This window comes from Salvelinus fontinalis, chromosome 12 (assembly GCF_029448725.1).
Source record: "Salvelinus fontinalis isolate EN_2023a chromosome 12, ASM2944872v1, whole genome shotgun sequence".
Taxonomy (NCBI): Eukaryota; Metazoa; Chordata; class Actinopteri; order Salmoniformes; family Salmonidae; genus Salvelinus; species Salvelinus fontinalis.
The window spans coordinates 39,910,153-39,930,725 of record NC_074676.1 but is presented as its reverse complement, the minus strand read 5'-3'; the positions used below and the strand labels follow the sequence as shown (position 1 = coordinate 39,930,725).

At 42.5% G+C, this 20,573-nt stretch overlaps 1 protein-coding gene across 1 annotated transcript; it reads left to right on the top strand.

Annotated features, from left to right (window-relative positions):
* Positions 1 to 966: 966 nt before the first annotated feature.
* On the top strand, positions 967 to 9,619 carry ptgfr (prostaglandin F receptor (FP)). Its single transcript, XM_055940771.1, has 3 exons — positions 967 to 1,269; positions 2,865 to 3,690; positions 6,560 to 9,619. Exons 2-3 carry the CDS (start codon positions 2,881 to 2,883, stop codon positions 6,887 to 6,889), a joined length of 1,140 nt encoding a protein of 379 aa, XP_055796746.1. The 5' UTR covers positions 967 to 1,269; positions 2,865 to 2,880; the 3' UTR covers positions 6,890 to 9,619.
* Positions 9,620 to 20,573: the final 10,954 nt, after the last annotated feature.

Genomic DNA, 20,573 nt, shown 5'->3' with positions numbered 1-20,573 from the left:
AACAACCAACTTGACAGAGCTTGAAGAATTCTCAAAAGAATCATGTGCAAATATTGTACAATCCAAGTGTGCAAATCTCTTAGAAAAACTCAATTAAATTCAGGCTGTAACACAACAAAATGTGGAATAAGTCAAGGGGTATGAATACTTTTTGAAGGCATTGATAGCTATCAAAATGATTTATAATCAATTATTTATAATAAGTCTTGGTGAGTCAATAGCCTAGTTAATCATGAAATGACTTTTAAAACACTATCTATGTTTTGCTCAGTCTGAAAGTAACCCAGCTATCTGAGGCAGAGGATCACTCTTTCAGCTGCTGCATGTAAATTCTTCTTCTACATCATAATAAGTATGTCTACCAAGCAGATTAACTGATGCTTATTTCTGAAGATCAACTAATGTTTTGCTCCTTCGTTTTTTTTTTTAAGGAAGCAGCCAGGCAAAAATACAGAGTTGGTACCGAGATTGACGTGGGCCATCACTCAAACAAAGATGCCTTCATGGCCACCAGTGCATATTTCCAAACTATAATGATAATAAAATCTCAAAACTATGCCGCTAATCTTTTGTCGATTTTTTTTTACTGTTTAATATATTATATTCTTAGCTAGAAATCGTATTATTTATTAGTAGCCATAATTCATAAATTACACCACATATATATATATACCTTTAATTAACTAGGCAAGTCAGTTAAGAACAACTTCTTATTTATTAATGTAAGGTTCTATATGGAACCAATTTTTGGTTCAGGGGAGAAGAACCCCTAACGTTCTGATCAAAGAACCCTATAAAAGGGTTCTATATAACAGATTATAAACTGGTTTCCAGGTGTTTGATGTATTCTTTCTCAAAATGACAAAACTTCTGCATTCATCAGTGTGACAAATCTCAGAGGGCTTTGTGTGGCGCACCACATCTACTGGTGAGGCCGCGCCCCTCTTTACAGAAGTAGCTGAAAGAGCTTGGAGACAGTATGTTATAATGTGTTGTGAAGACGGGTGCGGTGCCAAACTGGAAAATGGTACTTCATGTGCGTTATTTGACGGGAACAGAGTCAGATGATCATGGACCACACCGTTACGCTATGGGACATTGTACCTCCGAGAAGCAGCAAAGCAGGAGACGCCAAGATTATGATTTCTTTACCAATTAATTCGTAATTAATTTGATTACTGTTATGAGAACAGTCAAACTTGTTCTCATTAATCCATAATATTCTTGCATCGGTAAATGGTGACATATAATTGCTGAAGACGTTGACAGGTGGGAATTTTCCTTTAATTAAACATGTTTATTTCTGTTTTGTTTTTTTTGCATAGTTTCGACCAAAATATCAGTTCTTTATCACAAGTGAAATATTGATACCTCGACTTTAATAACCCCTAAAACAAAGTTTAAAATGTAGGCTAATCACTGACTTCACGTGCGTCATGCGTAAAAATCTATTTTTCCAAAAATAACCGTTCACTCTACATTTATTTTTGTATTCAGTGATTTTTACGATTGACGCACGTGAAGTCAGTGATTAACCTACCTTTTAAACTTTGTTTTAGGGGTTACTAACGTCCTGGAGCTAGAAGTAAAAGGGAATTGATGAAAATTGTTTACAAAACTCTGCTCAATCATATATAAAATGTTACTTTTTCAAAGGGTGTCAATCGATTGGTTGAATACTGACCAGGTGCAGTGAAACAAGGCAGTGAAGTACAGTACCCTCCATAATTATTAGGAAAGTGAAGCTTTTTTTCTTCTTATGTCTCTAAAAAGTTTGGATTTGAAATCAAACAGTGACTATGAGGTTAACATGCAGACAGTCAGCTTTCATTTGAGGGCATTTTCATTCATATCAGGTGATCCATTTAAAAATTACAGCACTTTTTATACATAGTCCCCCCATTTTAGGGGAGCAAAACTATTGGGACAAATTCACTTATAAAGTAGTAAAAAGTGAAATATTTGGTCCCATATTCCTAACACACAATGACTGCGTCAAGCTTGTGACTCTACACATTTGTTGGATGCATTTGCTGTTGGTTGTGTTTCCAATGATTTTGTGCCCAATAGAAATTAATGGTAAATAATGTATTGTGTCATTTTGGAGTCACTTTTATTGTAAATAAGAATAACATATGCTTCTAAACACGTCTACATTAATGTGGATGCTACCATGATTACGGATAATCCTCAATTCATCTTGAAATATGATGAGTGAGAAAGGTACAGATGCACCATACCCCCAAGACATGATAACTGCTCAACAGTACAATGACAGGGTTAGCATTTGTTAGGGAGTATGATATTTGTGCATCTCTCACTCATCATTATTTGCGATTTATCAGGACTATCCGTAATCATGGTAGCATCCACATTAATGTAGAAGTGTTTAGAAACATATTCTATTCTTATTTACAATAAAAGTGACTCCAAAATGACACAATACCTTGCTTGATTTCTCTCAATAAAGTAAACACAATAAATGTATTTTTACGCACCTCACACTTCTACCACTGCAATGATGAAATATTTATTGACTGTTGCACAGTGGGAGCCTGGTACTCCTTGTTCCTTATTTGAATGACCATTTACCGTAGCCCGGTGGTACACTGCACATTTTAAAGGAAAAAATATATATATTTTGTAAGCACTGACTTATAAGTCTGATGCTCCAAAATGTAGACCTACTAGATAAAAGCTCTGTATACGTATTCACCTTGGTCATGACTCAGTTGCTCCGTAAAATCTACGTTTTAAATGTAATTTGTGTTGGAGTGTTGTTTATTAACGTATCGTGAAGATAAATGTTTTGGGGCTCTGTCAAAGCCATTCAACCATCCTTTCTGTCACATGTTGATCCTCAGACTGGACCAGGACTTGATGATGCCAGGCAATGGGAGTTCCGAGGCGGGATGCAGCAGGACAGCATCAGGCAGCTACTCCAACACCACCTGCGGCCAGACGGAGCTGTCCGTCACCGCCTCCATCATTTCCATGACCGTGGGCATCTTCTCCAACATCCTGGCTCTCTGCATCCTGGTCAAAGCCTACCGCCGCTTTCGCCTCAAGACCAAGGCCTCCTTCCTGCTGTTCGCCAGCGGCCTGGTGGGCACCGATCTCCTGGGCCACCTCATTAACGGCTCCCTGGTGCTATATGTCTACGCTTGTAACAAGGAGTGGGAAGCCTTTGACCCGCACCACATACTGTGCAGTCTCTTCGGGGTGTCCATGGTGTTTTTCGGTCTGAGCCCCCTGCTCCTGGGTAGCCTAATGGCGGTGGAACGCTGCATTGGTGTCACCAGGCCCCTGTTCCACTCCACAGCCCTTGCCGCCCACCACATGAAGAGGCTGCTGGGGCTGACCTGGCTGTTAGCTGCCCTGGTGGCTCTGCTACCTGTGCTGCTGTGGAGGCCCTACAAGGTGCAGCGCTCCCAGAGCTGGTGTTTCTTCCGCATGGAGGGGCCCCGCAACTGGCTGGACGTGGTCCTCCCGCTGATCTTCTCTACACTGGGCCTCCTGGCTCTGCTGGTGTCCATTGTGTGCAACACACTGACCAGCTGCACCCTACTGCAGTCCAAGCTGCGCTGCCACCGCCAACGTCGCCGCAAGGACACCTCCCACCACTTTGAGATGATATGCCAGCTCATAACCATCATGCTTGTGTCCTGTGTGTGCTGGGGCCCTTTATTGGTAAGGCATCTTCTTCCCTCCTTTCACTGGGTCGTAGAAGCGCTTATCTCTGGTATGTCTGTTAAGCAGTGATGAAGAACTCACTTTCACCTCATCTCTGCCAACAGTCCTCTGCATTGGTGGAGTCTGCCAAGATTCCCACAGCAAGCAATTTGTTCTTCTACTCGAAATGCTCACAAATCCTTTCAAAAGGAAAGGGAGCTATTTAAACCTTTGTAGAGATGCTCAAGATGTTTAATAGGGCACAGATTTTTGGCCTGTTTGTTATTTTGTGCTTTTGACCCTTGTGTTCACGTTAAGGGAGTTTGTCATTTCACGCCAAGATTTCTGGCATGTAATCTCCTTCTTTTCTCCCAGTACTTTGTGTAGTTACTTTACATCCATTTCAATGACATTTGTTTTTACCAACCCTTTTAAGAGCAAAATATGGTATGCAGCAAAAGTAGAGGGGAAACATTCTCAATCCAGAATTCTTCTCTGTGATGGAACCTCTGACGAGTCTTATTGAAATAAATGGTCCTCCTTTGACAATGTTTTTATTTCTATGTCTGCCATTAATCGTAGACCAGGATTCTTAAAATTAAAAGTGACAGTATAATAACTTAGATTAAGCTGGATCATTAACACGTGATGAGAAGGCTTGTAAGGGAAGGTCAAACAATATAATTTTTCCTCTGGCAAGACATTTCATTAGACCTACATTAATAAGATGTATACGGAGCGTTCAAAATGTACACAATGTTACCCGGAGGAAAATGTGGGAGGGTTTCATATTTTCTTTGTCCAGGGAGGGTCATGTATTTTGTAATCGATTAAATGTCAGTTATTTTCAGCATTTTGGAATTTACATATTGAATTTGACTGTGTGTAACTTTGGTGTACTACCCTGCGCTCTCTCTCCCTCTCATTCTCCTCGCTGAGCCTGGCTGATGGGCATTCCACTTTCAACACTGAGAACTCTGGCATCTTTTTAGAACTCAGACTTTCCTAATTGAAAATCAATAACCTTGTGATTTGATCTTGTTGTTTTTTTTGAGTTCCAGTTCTCTTGGAAGCACCAATGAACAGTAACAAGCATGGCATAGCACAATTACACAAGGACCACAGCAAGTGAAAAAAGTTACCTTCACAATAATTGAAGGGTTTCTTTGCAGTCTCTGTCCGCTGAAGACAGTCCAGAAAAGTTCAATTGAATTTTGAAGTTGAAAGGAGATGGTTCTTCAATGCTGCTACTGAATGGGGAGGACAACAGTCCATGTGGATGGCTGGACTATCTGTATGCCTTTATAGCCATATGTTTATCATTTCATAAACTTTTTTTGATTTTTTTATCTGTGTAAATTCATTGGATAGGCCTATATGCCATTCACTGCAGTATTATTCCTAATAATTCCTCTTTATCTCTTGGAGTCCCAGGAAATGCTAGACTAGACCTACAATAGCCTGTTGTACACTTATTTCAAGCATTTTATTTTCTACGGATCAAGGAGAGATTCCAGCTTGCTCTTGCTTGCTGAATATAAAATACAGAAACCAAAATAAATGTCTGTGATTTTGAAAGGAGAGAAAGAGACGTCTCGATGGTGTGATTAAAAGTCACCATATGAGTAGCCTGCTAATGTACCTTTCTGAACTTTGTAAACTGTCTAAAAAAGATCCACAACTGATCTAAATGGTTGCATTATCAGGCTTAGGCTGTATGCAGTTATTTTGGCATGAAGCATTCAAAACAGGACGTTTGAGCGGTTATTCAAATTAGCCTACATCACTGCAGTTTACAGCCCTAGCCAATAAATGTGTAGGTCTACGCACTTGATAACAATAATACATTCCCAATTGCATTGTGTTGTTGTAGCCTAAGGGTGGAATAATGTTGTCTAAAATCCTAGGCCTAATCAATAGTGGAGCTTTGCATGCCCGACTGCCCGGGGACTGCAGAGCACAGCCTGGAGGAACGCACAGATCAGTCATTTCATTATCTGTTAGCCTAACTTATTTTTCATGCACTTTGACAGGTAAATATTTATAGCCTTAATATTTACCTAATGAGTGGCCTAATATCTAGCTAATATTTAGCTTCTTTGGCTACACAACTCTAGCTCCTCTCTTCCAGCTGTTCCCGTGCACAATGTGCTATAGGCTACGGATGCTGTACAGCAGGATGCATTGATCAGTTGATTGACAGGTTTAGGCTATTGTAGAAAGACAAACTTTCCTCTAGTGTGGATGCTCGCCAACATCAATAATGTATTGTTATAGTTATCGTCCTTAGTGTGGAAGACCCTTAATGCTAAAATTGGTAAATGCCACCCTCTAACGGATGAATATGGTATGAACTACAGCAGTGGTTCTCAGGGATTTGATAGAAATCACGACTGCAACATTGATAGCCTACTTAAATTGGAATTTATATTTCAGCTATTTTGTTTTAATGATAATTTTGTAGGGTTACATGTTTTCTTTTTCAAATGCTCGGGGAGGGCCAGGTAAAAATATATTATCCTCAGGGGGGACTGCCATCCATTTTCCTTTCAGAGAGGTCCGATTACCTCCAGGTATCCCTTAATATAAAAAACGTTCGCTCATTTACTGCCCCTCACACATCACTGTGTACACAAACAATATTACACATTCTCAAATGCAATTTAATCATATTATATACAGCTATTTCTAGGACAATGAAAGAAAGTGGTAGCTTAAATCAAATTCCTTTTTATAAGTTTCCCTTGATTCAAGAGAGCTGGTTATACTGTAATAACGCAATTTGAAGCGTTGAACAAAGCACAGTAATCAACTAACAACAATTTAAATGGTTCCCTTCAAGTAATTACATTCAGTCTCACATAATGTCCTATGTTTACCGTCCTAGGTTAACGTCATCATACTGAGCACCCAGGTCCAGGGCGAGCGTGCGTTTGCCCGCCTGCTGCTGTCAATCCGCATGGCCACCTGGAACCAGATCCTGGACCCCTGGATCTACATCCTCCTGAGAAAGGCCATCCTCAAGAAGCTCTTCCTGCTGGTGCACAGCTGCTGGAGCACCAAGTCCCACTCCCACCCCCTCAACCGCTGGAAGTGCAGCCCAGTGAAAGGCTCTGGGGAGAACAGCGGCACCTCCATCAGCACTAAACCAGAATTCTTCTGTTTGGATGGAAATGTTGGAGGCCTACCAGACACAATAATTAAGCCCATCACTTGAACCCCTGGATGGGGCATCTGATCTGAGAGACCCTGGGTCCCAGGTGGAGTGTTTGCAGGCAGCACCTGTAGCACATTGATGAATAGATGGAGTAAGCGATAAGCTAAGGAACCAGATAAGATTTTTTTTAGGAAGAGCATATGAAGGATCATTCAAAGTATTATAAACTGGGTAGTTCGAGCCCTGAATGCTGATTGGCTGACAGCTGTGGTATATGAGACCGTATACAACGGGTATGACAAAACATTTATTTTTATTGCTCTAATTACGCTAGTAACTAGTTTCTAATAGCAATATGGCACCTTGAGGGTTTGTGGTATATGGCCAGTATACCATGGCTAAGGGCTGTGTCCAGGCACTCCACATTGCATCTTGCCTAAGAACAGCCCTTAGCCATGGTATATTGGCCATATACCACACTTCCTCAGGCCTTATCGCTTAATTGTACACTCGTGAGGTGTACAGACACTGGTAATAGGTGTGTTGGTCATAATTGACAATGACACACAGGACTAAGATGGACCCTGGAGTTAGTTAGCCCCAGTTACTGATATGTCTGTCTAACCTATAACTGACCTTGAAAGGATGAACTCTGCAATCAGCACTACATGTCAATGTTGTCTTCTTGATTCTTCTCTGTGACAGTTATGGAGTATAAACCCAGCTGCTCAGAACTAAAGACATCTGTAGCTCTGGAGTTCCTCACAGCACTCGAAGATTGTGCAGAATGACAAGACCATTTGATTGTTTTCAGCTCCCCATCAGTCAGTGAGTGAGTGCCAGGCAATCTGAATTATCACCCCAGCAGGTGGTCCTCCGGTAAAATTAATTGTTCTCTTGTTTCACTATCTTCTGGAGTCCCAATATGGCAGGTATGACGTAATTTCCACGTAGATTGATTTGTTTTGGATTCTGAAGAGACTCTTCTGGCTGGCCTGGCTGTTGAAGTTGCTGTTGTGTTTGGCAGATGGTTGGTATACCTCTTTGACCTTCTGCGGTGCTATGGACTGATGAAAAATGACTTTTTGACACATTTTATATTTATGTGTCTGTCTGTCCATGTTGAGAGTACATTTTGTTCACAAGTTTTCTGTATTAAAACATTTTCTGAAGTCATTCTCTCACCATGGGTGTTCAGACTGTTCACCATTTACAGCACAGTAACTCAGTTAAGCTCATCTGATGAGCTGATCACCTCTATCCTTTCAGTGGTTTTAAAATGACTCAGCATGATCATTTTAATTTAACAGTGCTTTCTTATATGATATACTGTGTGTTGAAGTAACATTACCTATCTATGGACTATGTATACAGGTCCTTATAAACCATTTCCTAATCATAAATTACATATTTTTGCATGGCCTCATCTAAAATAAAATGTGAGCTATCTATGCTTTAGAAATACTTTATAAATGTTTTGAGTGACCAGTGTAATTTCTAACAAAAAGATGAACATGCCATTGGTAGACATTCCAGCGGTACCTGATGCTCCATAAGGTCTCAAAATGGCCCCTAGAACATATAAAGGGTTAAAGAATAAGGAAATATATTGAACATTTTATTCACAAAAACTGTTGTGAAACAACTGTTACAAAGGGCTTGAGGAAGAGCTGTAATGTGAATGTTCTGCTAGGGTTGTGAACCTGGAGAATATGAACTGATCATAAAACATGGAGATGTAGACGACACACAACAGCTGGCTGGACCAGACAGTTGTTCTCTAGTTGATTTTTATTACTTAATTATTACTGATATTTGATTGAGGTAACCGTGTTACATGTATGATTTGCAGGTAGAAATTGTATATGTATAAACTTTAAATGTTTCCAGTGCTTCAGTCTTTTAACTGCAGACTATTTTCACACATGGCTTTGTTTGGTGTCACCTCTACTGGACCTTTAAATATAGTAACTCTCTAAACGTAGGGTAGCGTGGGGTAACTAGCTCTCCGGGGCTAGTTTAGTTACTAGTAACTAGTTATCAACTAGCTCTCAGATATCATATTAAAAACGGCTAACATTTGCCTCCACCTATGGCAAAATTGCAGAATTGCAGGAATTTAACTTTAAAACGTAACTTTGAAAGGGGGGGTGGATGTGGGTACGCATGAGTTCCATTTTTTTGTGCCCCCACCCCCATCAAAGTTGCCCATCCCTGATCTACGCTGATTGAAGTGGATTTAACAGGTGACATCAATAAGGGATCATAGCGTTCACCTGGATTCACCTAGTCAGTCTGTGTCATGGAAAGAGCAGGTGTTCCTAATGTTTTGTACACTCAGTGTATACTAGATTACTAGCATTTACAATGTGGGAGGAAAGGTTAGCAAATGATGATTAAACTATTTATTAAGCCAGTATACATGCTTTATTACGTGGAGTTATTATAATGTAAAGTGCTACTATTTGTTTTACTTCTGAAACAGAACAAAGAGAACTATGTTGTGTCTGTGTCAACCATCATGCCAACAATATGCATGCCAAAGACCTGCAAGAGTGAAAAACGATGATGTATGTAAATTAAAACACATTGATATTGTATTGTTGTATCGTAAGCACATCATTTTAACCTCCATATCTGCTCTTTTCTACTTGAAAAACGATATAGGCTACCACTTCATTTGCGCAATGATCTCCTTCAGTATAAACTAAATTATATAAATTTTTCTACACATTGTCATTGCCATTTATGTTCAAACTGTGAAGGATTTTGGAGGTGGGCCTAGGCTATGCCGACAGACAGGCAATAAAATTAATTTGCAGTGATGGATAAGTGATGAGGGATATTGTTAATACAGAGACTTGTTAGAAAATAGCTTTGTTATATTGCATTTCAACACACAAAACTTATCAAAATGTTATGTCTGATGCCCCTTTAAATCACTCCCATAAGGTAGGGGGGTTCATGAAGGCTTTATGATACCACCGAAGAAGATATTAGTCATATGATAAGTGATCATTTCTTCCTCATATCCTTCATCTTTTGTTGAGTCATGGCTAAAAGGGTTACAGCTTATGTCAAATTCTCGAATATTGTGTAATTACGGACTGTTTTGCGGGGTATTTCTTGATGTGGATGTTCCCTGATATCAGGAAATGCTCATTGATACCTGCATTGGTCAGTTCCGGTGTTATGAGACTGATGGTTTCTCGACACAAATTATTTGTTTACATAGCAGGTTAGGATAACTAACGTGGCAGGTTAGGTAAATTAGCGTGGCAGGTCAGGAGACTGAGGTTAAGATTAGGAAAAGGGTTAGGGTTAGGTTTAGCTTCAATGTTACAGTTGCCAACAATGGCCCGCAGCCATATTTTGTTAGCATGCAATGAGTCGGCCGGGAGGAAAGGGGACAGTGAGAGTCAAAGGATGTGGAAAGGGAGTAGAGTAGGGTCAAAGAGGCAGAGTCAGGAGGGAGAAGGATTTGACCGAAGGGATCCCACTTTAAATGACGTTCAGCTTAATAAGGCTTCATAAAGCCTTCATAAGCACTACATAAATGTGTTACAAAGCATCTATAACCATTATGTCATACTTTATAAAGGGTTCATAAATGTGGCCGTACTGTGTGACATAATCACCATGTCAAATGTGATATAACCCACTATGTCGAACATAATATAAACATATGCTTTATAAAGGGGGACATGTTGTGCTGAAGGACGGCATACACTCTAAAGTGATGCCATGTTAGTCACATTACACCTAATCTCGTTCCCAGACACTTCCTCCCAAATGTGCGGAAGGTCTGGTGGATAAACGCATTAAACTTGGCCTTCATTAGTTAGGGTTAAGTTTAAAATACAGTTTTAAAAAGATACATTGTGGAAATGTGTGCAATAGCCTGGGGGTGACTTTACACAAAGAAACACCTTGATGAAAGCCCCAAACCTAAAGAAACACTTACCTTGATGAAAGCCCCAAACCTAAAGAAACACCTTGATGAAAGCCCCAAACCTAAAGAAACACCTTGAGGAAAGCCCCAAACCTAAAGAAACACCTTGATGAAAGCCCCAAACCTAAAGAAACACCTTGATGAAAGCCCCAAACCTAAAGAAACACCTTGATGAAAGCCCCAAACCTAAAGAAACACCTTGATGAAAGCCCCAAACCTAAAGAAACACTTACCTTGATGAAAGCCCCAAACCTAAAGAAACACCTTGATGAAAGCCCCAAACCTAAAGAAACACTTACTTTGATGAAAGCCCCAAACCTAAAGAAATTGAAAGTGTCTTTCTTCAGGAACCAAGTTACTTGTTCCTCAGTACACAAACACGCACACAACAAAAACGAGCCATACCTTCATAAATCAACAGTACGTTAATAACCTATTTATAACCGATTTATTGACATTTTATATAGTGTCACGTAACACTTAGTTTGAAGTGAGACACCTTCGGTCATTCATAACACATCCATAAAGACTCTATATCGCATGAACACTGTACTTAATTTAAGTTCAGACCGCTTGGTCATTTGTAACAGATACATAAATGCCTTGTATCATATGACGCTGTTCTTACTATAAGGTCAGTCAGTCACCTTTGGTCATTCAAAACACATACATAAAGGTTTAATGATGTAAACACAAATGTATTATCACTAAAACAAATGAACATTAAAGACATTGTCGTGACTTTACTTTCATTAATCTGATGACTGTTATTTATCTAATCAACTAACTATCTTTAATTGTTACCCGATTAAATTAATCATGTAACAATTTACTCATTAGGAATTTGGTTGATTAAAGAGTTACCATCTCCCCAATGAAACTCTATAAGGTATATATCTATTTAATCGATAAACAGTCATCTTATTAATCATTAGAGGCGTGTCACGTCCTGACCAGAGTTCTTATGTGTTGTGCTTGTTTTAGTGTTGGTCAGGACGTGAGCTGGGTGGGCATTCTATGTTGTGTATCTAGTTTGTCTGTTTCTGTGTTCAGCCTAATATGGTTCTCAATCAGAGGCAGCTGTCAATCGTTGTCCCTGATTGAGAATCATACATAGGTGGCTTGTTTTGTGTTGGGATTTTGTGGGTAGTTGTCTCCTGTGTCAGTGTTTGTGCCACACGGGACTGTGACGGTTAGTACGTTTGTTGTTTTGTATTTTGTCTAGTTTTCTTGTTATTAAATCATGGAAACTTACCACGCTGTACATTGGTCCTCCGATCCTTCTCGCCTCTCCTCGTCTGAGAAGGAGGACGACTTAGACTGCCGTTACAAGGCGGCAGTGGTTAGAGCATTGGGCCAGTAACCGAAAGGTGGGTGGATCAATCCCAGAGGAGACAAGGTACAAATCTGTCGTTCTGCCCCTGAACAAGGCAGTTAACCCACTGTTCCTCGGCCGTCATTGCAAATAACAATTTGTTCTTAACTTACTTGCCTAGTTAAATAAAGGTTAAATAAAAAAATTGAAATAAATTACAATTTCCTCTTATCATATCATCATTCTGACCAGTCATCTCATTTATCATTACCTCTTATCATATCATCATTCTGACCAGTCATCTCATTAATCATTACCTCATATCACATCATCATTCTGAACAGTCGTAACCTCACGCATCTGCTAAATCCCCAGTCTCACTCATGATTCAGTACTACACAAATTGGTATAATTATTTATTTACTAGCTAACTAAATAATAACACAGAATAAACATAGACCCTTTACATGAGACAAGGTCCCTAGTGGACTGACAAAATATGGTGGCTTATACACAACGAATGAAGAGTGGTGGGGAGGAGAGAGAGAGAGAGAGAGAGAGAGAGAGAGAGAGAGGAAAAGGTACACTTTTCGTGGATACATTTTAGAACTATTCTCACACTAATCATATATATTGCACACGAACCGCCGCCCGTTTGGAATAAGAAATCATTAATGTATTTACATATGAGTGCCTTTGTTCGGTCGAAACCAGCCCTCCTTAGGAAGATTGTTGGCCTTTCAGTGGCAAGCTGTATGGCTCTGATTGTCTGAAAGGGGTCTCCGCTTTCTCGTCTTCCACTGTTGTTCACTCTGAAAGATAGCCAGCCGTGTCAACGGTTGCCATTGGTGATGAGTGTAGTAGGATAGTCTCACTTAGATGAGCTTTTCTCGATATCTGACTCAAGACAGCTAATCAGCTGTTTTAGTGATTGTCTGATGGGAGTTTGTTTTCCCCCTCGTGATGGTATTCAGGATTCGGACCACAGTGGACATGAGCTGCTGCTCGCCGTCTCTCTGGTCTAAAGGAAGGTGAGTTTATTTCTTCACCTCGAGTTGAGGTTCAAAGTTCCAACCATTTCAAACATGTAGCTCTCGGTTCACGTTTCCTGGTCTCTGAGATTCAGCATTTAAACCACTTTAGACATGGGCTGCAACTCCCCGTCTTTCCTGGTCTAATGTTAATTTTGTTGGCGATGCTTGTTATGCACTCTCGTCAAAGACGCATTGTTCCTGTCACGCCCTGGCCTTAGTATTCTTTGTTTTCTTTATTATTTTAGTTAGGTCAGGGTGTGACATGGGGAATGTTTGTGTTTTGTTGGTTTTGGGTGTTTTTTATGGTAAAGGGGTTGTTGTGTAGTATATGGGTTTGTGTGGAGTTCAGGTGTCTAGCGTTGTCTATGTATGTTTAGTTGTCTAGGAGAGTCTATGGTTACCTGAATGAGTTCCCAATTAGAGACAGCTGATTTCGGTTGTCTCTGATTGGGAGCCTTATTTAGGGTAGCCATAGGCTCTCATTGGTTGTGGGTAATTGTCTATGTGATACGTTTGTAGCCAGTGTGTGCACATCGTTGTTTTAGCTTCACGATCGTTTTCTTGTTTTGTTTTTGTATTAAGTGTTTCGTGTTTATTTTTCGTCATCTTTTAAAAATAAAAGAAGATGGCTTATTTTCCAAGTGCTGCGTATTGGTCCGTCAATCCTCCACACGATCGTGACAGAATTACCCACCATAGGACCAAGCGGCATGGAAAGCGGCAACAGGACCTACCTACACAGGATTCATGGACATGGGAGGAGATACTGGATGGTAAGGGGCCGTGGGCTCAACCGGGAGAATATCGCCTTCCTCGTGAAGAGCTGGAGGCAGCTAAAGCCGAGAGGAGGCGATATGAGGAGGCAGCACGGAGACAAGGCTGGAGACCCGTGAGTACAACCCAAAAATTTCTTGGGGGGGGCCTTAAAGGGAGTGTGGCGAAGTCAGGTAGGAAACCTGCGCCTACTCCCTGTACTTACCGTGGAGAGCGGGAGTACGGGCAGACACCGTGTTACGCAGTAGAGCGCACGGTGTCTCCTGTACGCGTGCATAGCCCGGTTCGGTACATTTCAGCTCCACGTATCGGCCGGGCTAGACTGAGCGTTGAGCCGTATGTCATGAAGCCGGCCCAACGCATCTGGTCACCAGTGCGTCTCCTCGGGCCGGCGTACATGGCACCAGCCTTACGCATGGTGTCCCCGGTTCGCCTACATAGGCCGGTGCGGGTTATTCCACCTCCCCGCACTGGTCAGGCGACGGGGAGCATACAACCAGGTAAGGTTGGGCAGGCTCGGCGTTCAAGGGAGCCAGTACGCCTGCACGGTCCGGTATTTCCGGCGCCACCTCCCCGCCCCAACCCAGTACCACCAGTGCCTCCTCCACGCACTAGCTATATGGTGCGTGTCTCCAGCCCTTTACCACCAGTGTCTAAACCACGCACCAAGCCTCCTATGTGTCCCCAGAGTCCTGTGCGTCCTGTTGCTGCTCCCCGCACTAGCCCTGAGATGCGTGTCCCCAGCCCGGTGCCACCAGTCCCGGCACCACGCACCAGGCCTACAGTGCGCCTCAGCCGGCAGGAGTCTGCCGTCTGCACAGTGATGACTGAACTGCCCGTCTCCCCAGCGACATCTGAGCCATCCGTCTCCCCAGCGCCATCTGAGCCATCCGTCTCCCCAGCGCCATCTGAGCCATCCGTCTCCCCAGCGCCATCTGAGCCATCCGTCTGCAATGAGCCTGCAAAGCCGCCCGTCTGCCATGAGCCTGCAAAGCCGCCCGTCTGCCATGAGCCTACTGAGCCGTCCGCCAGACAGGAGCCGCTAGAGCCGCCAGCCAGACAGGAGCCGCTAGAGCCGTCCGTCAGACAGGATCTGCCAGAGCCGCCAACCAGACAGGATCTGCCAGAGCCGCCAACCAGACAGGATCTGCCAGAGCCGCCAACCAGACAGGATCTGCCAGAGCCGCCAACCAGACAGGATCTGCCAGAGCCGCCAACCAGACAGGATCTGCCAGAGCCGCCAACCAGACAGGATCTGCCAGATCAGTCAGCCAGCCATGAGCAGCCAGATCCGTCAGCCAGCCATGAGCAGCCAGATCCGTCAGCTAGCCATGAGCAGCCAGATCCGTCAGCTAGCCATGAGCAGCCAGATCCGTCAGCCAGCCATGAGCAGCCAGATCCGTCAGCTAGCCATGAGCAGCCAGATCCGTCAGCTAGCCATGAGCAGCCAGATCCGTCAGCTAGCCATGAGCAGCCAGATCCGTCAGCTAGCCATGAGCAGCCAGATCCGTCAGCTAGCCATGAGCAGCCAGATCCGTCAGCTAGCCATGAGCAGCCAGATCCGTCAGCTAGCCATGAGCAGCCAGATCCGTCAGCCAGCCATGAGCAGCCAGATCCGTCAGCCAGCCATGAGCAGCCAGATCCGTCAGCTAGCCATGAGCAGCCAGATCCGTCAGCTAGCCATGAGCAGCCAGATCCGTCAGCTAGCCATGAGCAGCCAGATCCGTCAGCCAGCCATGAGCAGCCAGATCCGTCAGCTAGCCATGGGCCGTCCCTCAGTCCGGAGCTGCAGTCCCTCAGTCCGGAGCTGTCATTCCTCAGTCCGGAGCTGCCATTCCTCAGTCCGGAGCTGCCCCTTACCCTGGTGCTGCCCCTTACCCTGGTGCTGCCCCTTACCCTGGTGCTGCCCCTTACCCTGGTGCTGCCCCTTACCCTGGTGCTGCCCCTTACCCTGGTGCTGCCCCTTACCCTGGTACTGCCCCTTACCCTGGTGCTGCCCCTTACCCTGGTACTGCCCCTTACCCTGGTACTGCCCCTTAGTCCGGAACTGCCCCTTAATGCAGTGTGGTTAATGTGGAGGGGGGTCATCTGGAGGAAGCTAAGGAGGCGGTTAGGGACTGTGGTGACGTGGGGACCACGACCAGAGCCGGAGCCGCCACCATGGATGGAAGCCCACCCAGACCCTCCCCTAGACTGTGTAATGGTGCGCCCGGAGTTCGCACCTTAAGGGGGGGGTTATGTCACGCCCTGGCCTTAGTATTCTTTGTTTTCTTTATTATTTTAGTTAGGTCAGGGTGTGACATGGGGAATGTTTGTGTTTTGTTGGTTTTGGGTGTTTTTTATGGTAAAGGGGTTGTTGTGTAGTATATGGGTTTGTGTGGAGTTCAGGTGTCTAGCGTTGTCTATGTATGTTTAGTTGTCTAGGAGAGTCTATGGTTACCTGAATGAGTTCCCAATTAGAGACAGCTGATTTCGGTTGTCTCTGATTGGGAGCCTTATTTAGGGTAGCCATAGGCTCTCATTGGTTGTGGGTAATTGTCTATGTGATACGTTTGTAGCCAGTGTGTGCACATCGTTGTTTTAGCTTCACGATCGTTTTCTTGTTTTGTTTTTGTATTAAGTGTTTCGTGTTTATTTTTCGTCATCTTTTAAAATAAAAGAAGATGGCTTATTTTCCAAGTGCTGCGTATTGGTCCGTCAATCCTCCACACGATCGTGACAGTTCCTTCTGCTCTCGACCTCACTCAGGGCGTGGCTACTTACTTATGCACAGTTTATAGGAGATAGATTCTCTCATACCTCCTAAAATCACATTCATATCTTAACAAAAATACTTTCATAATTGTTTATATTATATGCACAACGTTAAGGATGGAGACTTCATACCTGTAGTGTAAATACTTTTCGAGTTACATTATTTATTTTTCACCAGTTTTAATGACATCACAAAATGAAAACCCATATGACATTAGTTTTCTATAGCTCCCCACTGACCATTCCCCACATTGTTATGTTCGAAATATTGATCCAGTATCCACTTTTGACCGTGTTAGAGTTTAAGAGGGAAAACTGTCTGTGAAACAAAGACATTCCTTTGGTTGATACTAAAGGGGGAGAAAGAGCCCCCCCCCTTCTCCTGTAATTTACAACAGGGTGTGAACTGTCAAATTAGGCCCAGTTCCTCCCCTTTTCTGTGGGGGAAAGAAGGGGTCTGGTTATTGTCAATCATTGCTGAGCTGATCTGACCCAGTGTCACATTTCCTTTTATTTGTTCTTTTTTTTTTTTTTTTTTTTGCATTTTCCAATTAAGAACATTCAAAACAAAAATGAAAAGATATTAGACAAAGTGAAGGTGACAGACAAGCGTAAAAAAAAAATGTTGAAAAAAATGATATATACAAACATACAATAAATAAGTCATAAAAAAAAAGAATAATGAGACATTGGATCATATGGTCACCTGCTGTAGGCTACTGTACATATTATACATGACGTGTGAAACAGTATGTGAGGATTATACAGAGATTCAATCAATGTGATGTGAGGGGTGAATCTGCATATAGTCAATAAAAGGTTGCCGAATTCTGTAAAATGTCTCTAACTTATTCCTCAAGCAGTAAGTGATTTTCTCCAGTGGGATACAAGTATTCACTTCCGATAGCCACATTGCAACTGGCAGGGGGAATCCGATTTCCATTTCGAGGCAAAACATTTCTTGGCAATTGCTAGCAATATTTCTGTTAGCTTTATAGTATGGCTTTGCCTAAGATTGGAATTAGTAAAGTTACCCAGTAGACAAACCTCCGGGTCTAAAGGGAATGCAACCCTGTGAATTGAGGATATGGTATCGCATACCCCCTGCCAGAAACCGTGTAGTTTTGAACACTGCCAAGTGGAATGGAGGAATGTTCCTTCATCTGAGCCACATCTAAAACATAGAGAGGAGATATCAGGGTTGAACTTGTGCAGTCTAGATGGGGTGATATAGAGCTGATGGAGGAAATTAAACTGGATCAGTCTGTATCTGGAGTTCAATGTGGAAGTAACACCATCCCTGCATAGGTCACTCCATAGACCCTCATCAAGATTAATACCCAGATCTTTTCCTCATCTAAGTTGGGGTTTATCTAGCTCAGGCAGTGTTAGTCCTGACATAAGAGCATCGTAAACACGGGAAATGGTCTTGAACAATGGTTGGTCTGCGTGGCAGAGTTGTTCAAGAGGTGACATCTTAGGTATGTTCCATTGTCCCTTGAGAGTCACCCTAATAAAGTTTTGTAGTTGTAGGTAGCTAAAGAAGTCCTTGTTAGGCAAGTAGTATTTCTGTTTCAGCTGATCAAAAGACATAAGAACTCCCTCCTCATAACAATGTTCCAGAAGAGTGATCCCCTTATCAGACCAATGGTCTAAAGTTACTATTCAAGAAAAACATAGGAATCAATCTATTGTTCCATAAAGGGGTTTGAGGGGAAAGAAATCCCTCTCGTCTGAACAGCTCATGCAGTTTGCACCATGCCAGGACAGAATGTATGATTACATTCTGATTAAATTTGTGATTAAATTTGTAAAACAGTTCTTCCCCAGTGTCATCATTTACCTCAAACTTTTCAATGTTCAACCATGAGGGAGAGGGACCATTGTCAAACTGAGCCAGAAACCTAGACTGTGCAGACCAGTAGTATATTCTAAAATTGGGGAGGTTTAAGCCCCCTTGACCATAATCAAGGGTCAGTTTATCCAGGCCAACCCTAGGGGTTTTAAACTATATTGAAAAAAACATACTTTACGATGATATTGTCACATGTATCAAATAAAATCAAAGCCGGAGATATTAGTTGTCCATAACGGCAGCTTATTAGAAGGCAAATCCAGGTCCCTGCTCGCGCTCTCCAGAAAACAGGAAACTGGTGACACGCCATGCCAAGAGCTATGATTCGAGTCCAGATCAAGTTACACACTCTATTTCTTCTCCCACTCCTTGTCGACATCTAGTGGAAGACGTATGAAGTGCATCTAAACGAATAAATATCAAGGACTTTAATAGGCAGCCCCTAGAAGAGAGCAGCGATTTCAGATTTTCCACTTCCTGTCAGGAAGTTTGCTGCAAAAGGAGTTCTGTTTTACTCACAGATATAATTCAAACGGTTTTAGAAACTAGAGAGTGTTTTCTATCCAATAGTAATAATAATATGCATATTGTACGAGCAAGAATTGAGTACGAGGCCGTTTGAAATGGGCACCTTTTATCCGGCTACTCAATACTGCCCCTGCAGCCCAAACAGGTTAACGTGCCAGATAAACCGTCTGGTCAGCTTGTCGAGAGAGGAAAAGAATCCTGCGGGAACAGGGAGAGATTGAAACAAATATAGAAATCTGGGCAGGACATTCATTTTAATTACATTGATTCTACCCAGTAGAGTGAGAGGCTAGTCTATCCATTTACACAGGTCACCCTCCACCTTTTGCAACAAGCTGGCCAGATTGAGTTTATAGAGGTTCTTCAGGTTACCATCCACCATTATGCCCAAATATGTGAAGCCCATAGGAGACCATCTAAAAGGAAACTTGTGCTTGATGGTATGGTGGTCAAAGACAGATAATGGTAAGATTTAGCTTTTATCAAAATTGACCTTATATCCAGAGAAAGAACTATAATACTGTAGTAGGTTCTGTAAGTGAGAGAGGGAATGTTCTGGGTTTGTTAGAAATAAGATAAGGTTGTCCGCAAAGAGTTATAACTTATGGGTATGGGGGCCAACCTCAAAGCCATGTATGTCAGTGCACGATCTAATAGCCTCAGCCAACGGTTCGATGGCGAGGGCAAAGAGGTGGGGGCTAATTGGGCAACCTTGTCTGTTCCACCTATAGAGAGGGAAAGAGGAGAAAGTAATCCCATTGGTAGCAATCTTAGCTTTAGGAGATTTGCTGTCCCCAGTCCACCTGGCCTTGCTGCTGTTTCAGTTTTAACTGTTTTGCCTGCGGTTCTGGAACCCCTACCTGTCCCAGACCTGCTGCTTTCAACTCTTAATGATCGGCTATGAAAAGCCAACTGACATTTATTCCTGATTATTATTTGACCATGCTTATCACTTATGAACATTTTGAACATCTTGGCCGTGTTCTGTTATAATCTCCACCCGGCACAGCCAGAAGAGGACTGGCCACCCCTCATAGCCTGGTTCTTCTCTAGGTTTCTTCCTAGGTTTTGGCCTTTCTAGAGAGTTTTTCCTAGCCACTGTGCTTCTACACCTGCATTGCTTGCTGTTTGGGGTTTTAGGCTGGGTTTCTGTACAGCACTTCAAGATATTAGCTGATGTACGAAGGGCTATATAAAATAAACTTGATTTGATTTGTAGAGTGATTTTATCAAATTTGCAAACACGGTACCTAAACCAAACTTTTCCAAGACGCGAAAGAGGTATGGCCATTCAACCCTATCAACCCTATCTAGGTTGACCAACAAAGGAAGTCATGACTCCAGTCTCTTAGATAGCATTTATTTGTTCATTTTTAAAACAATAAAAATACATGAAGTTTCAAAAAGTCCAGCAAAGCATTGAACATTACACAGAGCTGTAAATAGTGTAGCTTGTCCCTGAGCGGAGGAATTGTTCTTGCCTTTCTTTCTACTGGAGGTACTGCATGTTAGTTCCAACCTTAAAAGTAACA

Coding starts and splice junctions, on each gene's coding strand:
- ptgfr (XM_055940771.1), top strand. CDS start 2,881: ATGATGCCAGGCAATGGGAGTTCCGAGGCGGGATGCAGCAGGACAGCA. Junction 3,691..6,559: donor TGTGCTGGGGCCCTTTATTG/GTAAGGCATCTT, acceptor TTACCGTCCTAG/GTTAACGTCATCATACTGAG.